General features: G+C 39.1%; 1 protein-coding gene and 1 pseudogene across 1 annotated transcript; one reads left to right on the top strand and one right to left on the bottom strand.

Annotated features, from left to right (window-relative positions):
* Positions 1-774: 774 nt before the first annotated feature.
* On the bottom strand, positions 775-2,067 carry LOC102480490 (neuropeptide Y receptor type 6). Its single transcript, XM_027776424.1, has one exon. It carries the CDS (start codon positions 1,888-1,890, stop codon positions 775-777), a length of 1,116 nt encoding a protein of 371 aa, XP_027632225.1. The 5' UTR covers positions 1,891-2,067.
* Positions 2,068-4,276: 2,209 nt separating this feature from the next.
* Positions 4,277-4,904, top strand: LOC102479652 (60S ribosomal protein L13 pseudogene; annotated as a pseudogene).
* The last annotated feature ends 3,894 nt before the right edge of the window (positions 4,905-8,798 follow it).

The raw sequence follows: 8,798 nt of genomic DNA, 5'->3' as shown, positions 1-8,798 counted from the left end.
TTATAAAAGTGTTACTGATGAAGTCCCAGAGACTCAATAACAGAGTCATTATGACTCCTATGAATGCACACAAAGAATTAGCCATTTTGTAGTGAAAGCTCTGCCTACATTGACCATTAATGCATTAGTTAAAGTGATTTCTATCATAAAAGTGATGCTAAAGAGTTTGTGGCCAGTAGCACTAATAGTATCTTTAGTAAAGAAGATGCCTTATTATCATAAACTAGAGAATCTGATTCAGGCATGGGCATTCATTGCATTTACAACACTTATTTTAAATGGTAAGTTAAAACCATCTCTTCAACTTTAACACAAACTTAATTAGTTAACTAATTAACAAATTATGATGGGGGAATTTCTGACTTGGCTAATTAATTGAACAGATTCATGTTTGAAAGTTAGTTTTCAAATCTGGGCATATCATTTTCAATAACTTCTGTGGCTATTCCATTGAATAATAGGAGCTGGGAACTTTGTTCCCCAACCATCACTGCTTCTTGTTTCACTGTTTTCTTTCTCACTGTGATTTTGTGCCACAAGTGATAGTACCTAAATCATTTGAGTTACTAGAGTTATCCTCCTAAGAACAAAGAAAATGTGTGGTGATGTATGTTGGTGAATATATAAGATAGACAGTTTTAGCTCAAAGCAAAACTGGATATAAAGTTTCTATTTTTTTGGGTTTGCCCTCTTTTTGCATCTTGCCATATTTTCTATCCATTCCCTCTCCATTTCCCATACAAGAAGGACTTCTGCATTAAGTGTTATCAATTTTTATGTATTTGTTGGTATATGAGCCAATCTTAAAGAGCCTTTGGAGTCATCTGTGTGCATTGTGGAAATGGCTATATTTTCATATCTTTCCTGAGGTGCAAAACACCAGCAGTGGTGAATAAGCACCACCAGGTCTTTCTGGAAATTTTTGTTGAGAAAGCCATAAAAGAGTGGATTTATACATGTAGAAACCATAGCAACCAAGTGGCAAATTACAAATACCAGGTCATGGTGGCAGCTCATTAGTAACTCATGATACCAGTCAAAGATGACATTGAAGATGTTCAGGGGCAGCCAGCAAGCTCCAAAGGTCACCACGATGGAGATCAACATTGTGTTGATCCTCTTGTTCTCACTGAGCCGGCTTTCATTTTCCCTCTTCCTGTTTACTTTTCTATTTCTCTTGCGGAGGCAGATGACAATTTTCAGGTAGCAAATGAGGATGAAACCCAGAGGGACAAAATACTGGAGCATAAACAGAGAGGTGGTAAAGAGGAGCTGGTTCATTTTGGAGGGCCAGTTCTCTACACAGGCCAGCCGGTGGGTATAAAGGTCAGTGGGGAGAGAGAGGTTATGGAAGGGCTCATTGGTGAGGTGGTAGGACAGGAAGAAGGGAATAGACAACAGAAGAGAAAACAGCCAAATCAATGTGATACCCCAGTAGGCGTTTGATATACTGGGCTTCCAGCCACGGGGGTTCACAATCAGCTGATATCTTTCAATGGCAATTAATACAAGTGAGAAAATGGACACAGAGATAGAGACACTCTGCACATAAGACGTGAGTTTGCACATGGTATCCCCAAATATCCAGTGATCCATCAGAATGTAGGTGACAGTGAATGGGATGCACATGACACATACCAAAATGTCAGAGAGGGAGAGATTAGCAATCAGTATGTTGGTGACATTCTGAGTTTCTCTCTGCTTTTTAAAGATGATGATGATGAGAGAAAGGTTTCCAAAAAGGCCCACAATTAAGACCACAGTGTAGGCTATGAAAAATAGGAGTAAGGCAAGAGAAGGGGGTTGACAGGATTCAAAGTAGAAAAATGCAGAGTCATTGCTATTTATGCTGGTTTTATTAGATGTTGAATGATTTGGTGGAACTTCCATTTCGTCAAGATTGTAAGAAGAGATTTCTAAGCTTACTTGTGTTTTGGATGGATAATTTGGCCATTAGTTCTTGGGACGCAATTTGTTTTGAAGCCTTCAGTGAGTAATTAGTAGAGTTTAATCTTCCATGATCTCTGTCGGTGTTTGGTGGAAACACATGAATAACTTGAGCATCTCCTTGAGACCCTAAAACATAAAATAAAACCCGGAGTATTAATGCATGTTCTTTTTTAAAAGAATTATTTAATTTAATTTACTTGTTATTATTATTATTATTATTATTTTTTGACCAGAGAAAGACAGAGACAGAGGGAAAGTGAGAAAGCAAGTCACCATGTCTGAGACTCAAACCATGGTTGGCCATGTGGAAGTCCAACACCTTAATTGCCACACCACCTACTGACCCAATGCATGTTTTTAACAACATGAATTATTTTAAAGGAAGAATAACGTTTCTAAGATTACATAAGCAAATATACAGAGGATATCTGTACATGTTAACTCTCCCATCATCTCAGGGTGATTTATTTATCCCTTAGCAGTCTTTTGAACTAGTGAGAAAGGGAAAATGACATTGTGTAAAGCAACCCAAATGCATATTTCCATCCCCATCAACTTCTTTTGTGTGTGTGTGTGTGTGTGTGTGTGTGTTGGGTGAGTCACCTGGATATGTACTGACCTGCTCCAATGGACTATAAAAGTAATAAGGATAGGGATTGTGCTGTAGTGGTAAGAGTACTGTATTTGGAGTTGAGTTCTGCTATAGTTTTCATATTTGTGTTCCTTCCAAAATTTACATTTAAACTTAATTCTCAATGTAACAGGATTAAGAGATGTGGCCTTTAGGAGGTGATTAGGCCATGAGAGCTATACCCTCATGAATGGATTCATACCTTTTAAAATAGTTTTAAGGGGTGCGTTCCACTACTCGACCATGTGAGGACACAGCATTCCTTCCCTCCAGAAGATGGAGCAATAAGGCACCATCTTGGAAGCAGAGACCAGCCCACTGAACATGCTGGCATCTTGATGTTAGACCTTCTAGCCTTCAGAATTGTAAAATTAGATTTTCATTGTTTATAAATTACCTAGGCTATAGCAGCACAAATAGACTAAGTCAGGTTCCAATTGAAGGCTCTCTACTTGGTTTTTGTATGACAGTGACATGATTCAATTAACCTTCTTTCTGTTTTCTTATTTGTAAAATAAGAATATATACTATCTATCTGTTTGAGTAGTGGAATTAAATGAAATCATGCAACAGAGTTTGTCCCTCAAGCCCAGTGTGGAACACATTATAAGTACTCAGTAATGTGTGTTGAATGAAACTTGTCTGCTCCACTATCTGGAACTGGTCCATAGCTTTTAGTCTAGGGGTGGAATCACAGGACACATCTGCTATGGAATAGTATGTGTCTTCTATGTCTTCTCCTCTGTTCATTTCCATTCTTTGAGACTAAAGCCATACTCCATATAGGCAGTTTCTGGGTACACTGCTCAGCTTGTGGGGTCAAGACAAGGTAGTCAGTGTCTAGTGAGCTGTTGTTTAGAAAGTATTTCTCCAACTTGAGCCTGGTCTGGCCAGGCTTTAGGATCAGTCTGCGCTTGAGGCCTGGGAACAACTTTGAAACTTTTGGACTTTGTCAGGGGTCTTGAGTCTGGTCTGGGCAGGCTTTATGGTGAGTCCATGCTAGGGCTCTGGGAACAATTTTGAAACTTTTGGACTTCGTTGCCCACCATTCCAGCAGCCTGGCTTTGCCTTGCCCACCTGCTGGAGTCTTGAGCCCGGTCTGGGCAGGCTTTAGGGTGAGTCCCCACTTTGGACCTGAAAGCAACTTTGGAACTTTTGGTATACCAACCTGCACTCTATGCTTTATGCAGCATGCAACTTGATCCTCTTCATGAAGTTATATCTCCTTTTGCTACTACCTCATCAAGAATTGAATGTTTGGTAGAGGAGCCAAATATCTCAAGTTATCTGTAACTACTCTGTCCTGGGAGACAGAGCCCTCCAACAGGGATCCACCTGGGAACTAAGGCTGAGATTTTCTCTACCAGCACTACAGAATCTAATCCAATAAATAGAAAAAAGTGAATATTGCATTAGATGACTAGAAACCAGCACAGATCCCGAGGAAATATGAGAAAACAAGGTTGTTGCTCTTCCCCAGGTGAGCATAGAAACCCCTCACCAACAGTGGACAGCACAGAGAAATACACAGAAATGTCAGAAAAAGAATTTAGAATATTCATAGTGACAAAACTCAATGAGATGCAAGAGAAAACAATCAGTCCCAGGAAATTAGGACATGAAAGAAGAATTTAATAAAGAAATAGACACCCGCTTTTCACTCAGTTGTTCTACCGTGGAGGGCCGTAGGCGGCCATGGTGCCTAGCTGAAATGGCATGATCCTGAAGCCACACTTCCACAAGGACTGACAGTGGTGCGTGGCCACCTGGTTCAACCAGCTGGCACAGAAGATCTGCAGGTACCAAAGCACGTTGCATGACTCTGCGCCAGCATCCAACCTGATCCTGACCATCATGAGGTACCCCCACAGTGTGGTACCACACTTGAGTACGCCCGCACAGGCTTCAGCCTGGAGGAGCTGTGGGTGATTTGCATCCACAAGAATGTGGTGTGGACCATTGGCATCTCCGTGGACCTGGGGCAGCCAAACAAGTCCACAGAGTCTTTGCAGGCTAATGTGCAGCAGCTGAAGGAGTATCACTTCAAGCTTATCTTCTTTCCCAGTAAGCCCTTGGCCCCCAAGAAGGGAGACAGCTCTGCTGAAGAATGCAAGTTGGCTGCCCAGCTGACAAGACCAGTGATGCCCATATGGAACATCTACAAGAAGGAGAAAGAAGAAAGGAGGAGAAGAACTTCCAGGCCTTTGCTAGTTTTAGCACAGCCTGTGCTAATGCCTGGCTCTTTGGCATCCAGGCAAAAAGGGGCAAGGAAGCTGCAAAACAGGATGTTGAAAAGAAAAAACTATATATGTTGGGGACTTAATAAAGAAGACCATGGACCTGGAAAAAAAAAAAAAAAAGAAATAGACAACCTGAAAAATAACCAAACAGAATTCTGGAAATAAAGAATACAATACAAAAAAAAATCTCCCAGAAAGCATTGACAGCAGATTGGACTGTGTAGAAGAAAGAATTTCTGACCTCGAAGACAAAGTCTCCAGTATAGACCAAATCACCAAAAAGAAAGAAAAGACAACAATAACAACAACAAAATGAGGACACCATATGGGAAATTCTAGACGCCATGAAACACCCAAACATCCATATAAAGGGTATTCCAGAAGGTGAAGAATCTGCTAAAGGCATAGAAAACCTCTTTCATGAAATCCTATCTGAAAATTTCCTTAATATACAGAAACATGGAGAAATTCAGATTCAGGAAATAAAAAGGGCCCTCAACAGAATCAACACAAAAAGATTCTCCCCCTGGCACATCATAGCCAGATTGGTAAAAATTAAAGACAAAGACGATATTCTAAAAATGGCAAGGGAGTAATGTCAAATTATTTATAAAGGCTATCTGATTAGGCTAATGTCAGACCACCCAACTGAAACAATGCAGGCAAGGAAGGAATGGAAAGATGTATTCAAAAAATTAAAAGGAAAGCAATTTCAATCAAGAATACTATATCCAGCAAGATTACCCTTCAAATGGGAAGAACAAATAAAAGTATTCTCAGATAAACAAAAACTGAAAAAACACCAATAACAGACGAGCTCTACAGGAAGTATTGAAGGAAGTGTTGTATCAGGATAACTAAAGAGAGACAAACAGAAATAGGAGAACAAAAAAAATGGCTAACCAAATGACAGGGATAAATCTGAAAATAACAATAATAATGTTGAATGTTAACAGATTAAATTCTCCCATTAAAAGACACAGACTGGCTGAATGAATACAAAAACAGAAGCCATCATTATGCTTCTTACAAGAAACACACCTCACCGATAAGAATATACATAGACTGAAAGTGAAAGGCTGGGAAAAAAATACTCCATGTGAATGGAAACCAAATAAAGGATGGAGTAGCAATACTGGTATCAGACAAAATAGACTTCAAGATCCAACATGTAAGAAAAAACAAAGAAGGACATTATATAGTACTAAAAGGACTTGTTCACCAAGAAAGTATAACACTTGTAAATATCTATGCACCCAACACTGGAGCACCTAAAAGCATCAAAGAGAGACTGTTGGATTTCAAGGGAGAGATAGACTGCAACACAATGATTGTAAGGGATCTCAACACCCCACTTACTCCGCTGGACAGATCATGTAGACAAAAAATAAAAGAGATATAAGATCTCTCTGGACTTGACATTTATAGAGTATTTCACCCAACTACCACAAAATATACATTTTTTTCTACCCCCACATGGAACATTTTTTAATATTGACCACATGATAGGGCATAAAACAAGCCTTTACAAATTCAAAGATACAGAAATATTATCTAGCATCTTGATCACAATGGAATCAGACTCAAAATCAACTACAGAAAGAGCCCTTGAAAATTCACAAACACATTGGAACCAAACAACCTACTTCTAAATGACTTCATGACTAAAGAAGAAATTAAGATTTAAATCAAAAGATTCATAGAAACCAATAATAATGAACAAACAAATGTTTATAACCTATGGGACACAGCAAAAGAAATTATAAGAGGGAAGTTCATAGCAATTAGTGCCCACAAGAAAAAAGAAGAATGATGGCAAATAAATAACCTAACAATACAATTCAAGGAAATGGAAAAACAACAACAAACTCCAAAAAATTCCAGGAGAAAAGAAATAATAAAAATTTGAGTAGAAATGGAGAATGAAAGAACTATACATAAAATAAATGAAACCAAAAGCTGGTTCTTTGAGAAGATAAACAAAACTGGCATACCATTAGCTAGATTAATCAAGAAGAACAGAAAAAGAAACCAGATAAATCAAATCAGCAACGAAACAGGCAATAATCATGAGGAACCAACTGACATAATAGAAATACAAAATATCATTGGAGCTTACTATGAGTGACAATATGCCAACAAAAAATAAAACCTTGATGAGCTGGACAAATTTCTGGACATGTACAATTTACCAAGATTGAACCAGGAAGAAATAGAAAGTTTTAATATATCCATAACAAGCAATGAGACTGAATCAATAATAGTCTTCCAAAAAGGAAGAGACCAGGTCCTGATGGCTTTTTTTTTTTTTTTTTTGAGAAGTTTTTGCAATAGGGCATGTGCGCTCGCCAGAAAGACAGAGAGAGACAGAAAGCAAGAAATCATTCCTCTAGGGGAGATAGCCACAGCGCAATCCCTTCTCCTCCATTCTTCTCTTGGGATCTTGAGCACACACGTACACACGTCCAGCATGAGTTTAAGTCACCGGGTCCGAGACTTGAGCCACAGTCAACTACATAGGAGTCCAGCAACATAGCCGTTACGCCATCTGCTGCTCCTGGTCCTGATGGCTTTACTTCTGAATTCTACAAAACTTTTAAAGAAAAACTAATCCTAATTCTCCTTAAACTATTTTTAAATATTCAAAAGGAAGAAACCCTCCTGAATTTATTCTATGAAGCCTCAATCATCTTAATTCCAAAATCAGATAAAGACATAACTAAAAAAGAAAACTTCAAGCCCATATCTCTGATGAATACAGATGGAAAATTTCTCAACAAGATACTAGCAAATCATATTAAACAACATATTAAAGAGATTATACACCATGAACAATAGAATTTATATCAGGGATGCAAAGATGATTCAACATATGAAAAACACATCACATTAACAAAAGGAAAGATAAAAAACATATGATCATATCAATTGATGCAGAAAAAGCATTTGATAAAGTATAACACCCCTTCATGGTTAAGGCTCTCAGCAAAACTGGCATAGAAAGGACATTCCTCAACACAATAAAAGCCATCTATGAAAAACCCATAGCCAGCATCATAGTAAATGGGGAAAAGCTGAAAGCCTTTCCACTAAAAACTGGAAAAAGGGAACCAGCAGTTAGCGTAATGGCTATGTCACTGGACTCCCACGTAGTCGATCATGGTTCGCGGCCTGGGCCCGGTGGCTTAAAACTCATGCCGGGTGCGTGTGCGTGCGTGCCCAAGATCCCGAGAGGAGAATGGAGGAGAAGGGATTGCAGTGTGACCATACCCCCTGGGGGGTGATTTCTCGCTTTCTGTCTCTATGTCTCTCTCTGTCTGTCTGGCGAGCGCACGCGCCCTATAGCAAAAATCTCTCCAAAAAAAAAAAAAAAAAAAAACTGGAACAAGACAAGGCTGCCCACTTTCTCCACTTTTCTTTAACATAGTACTGAAAGTTCTAACCAATGCAATTAGACAAGAGAGTCAAATAAAAGGCATCTATATAGGAAAAGAAGAAGTGAAATTATCTCTATTTGTAGATGATATGATGTTATATGTAGAAAATGTGAAAGAATCCACCAAAAAAAAGGCAAAAAAACAACAATATCCCATGTTCCTGGATTGGAAGAATTAATATAATCAAGATGTCAGCCCTACCCAAATTAATCTACAAATTCAATGCAGAGATATTTCTCACATAAATAGAAAAAACAATCACAAAATTTTACTGGGAGCATAAAAGGTCCCATATCACCAAAGCAATACTATTCAAGGAGACTAAAGTAGGAGGCATCTCACTTCCCGACTTCAAAACGCAAAACTGTGGGGGAACCAGCAGTTAGCGTAATGGCTATGTCACTGGACTCCCACGTAGTCGACCGCGGTTCACGTCCCAGACCCGATGGCTTAAAACTCACGCCGGGCACGTGTGCGTGCGTGCCCAAGATCCCGAGAGGAGAATGGAGGAGAAGGGATTGCGGCGTGACCATCCCCCCT

The sequence above is a fragment of the Tupaia chinensis genome, unplaced genomic scaffold (assembly GCF_000334495.1).
Source record: "Tupaia chinensis unplaced genomic scaffold, TupChi_1.0 Scaffold000672_1, whole genome shotgun sequence".
NCBI classification, from domain to species: Eukaryota; Metazoa; Chordata; class Mammalia; order Scandentia; family Tupaiidae; genus Tupaia; species Tupaia belangeri.
This window is presented reverse-complemented; position numbering and strand designations above follow the sequence as displayed.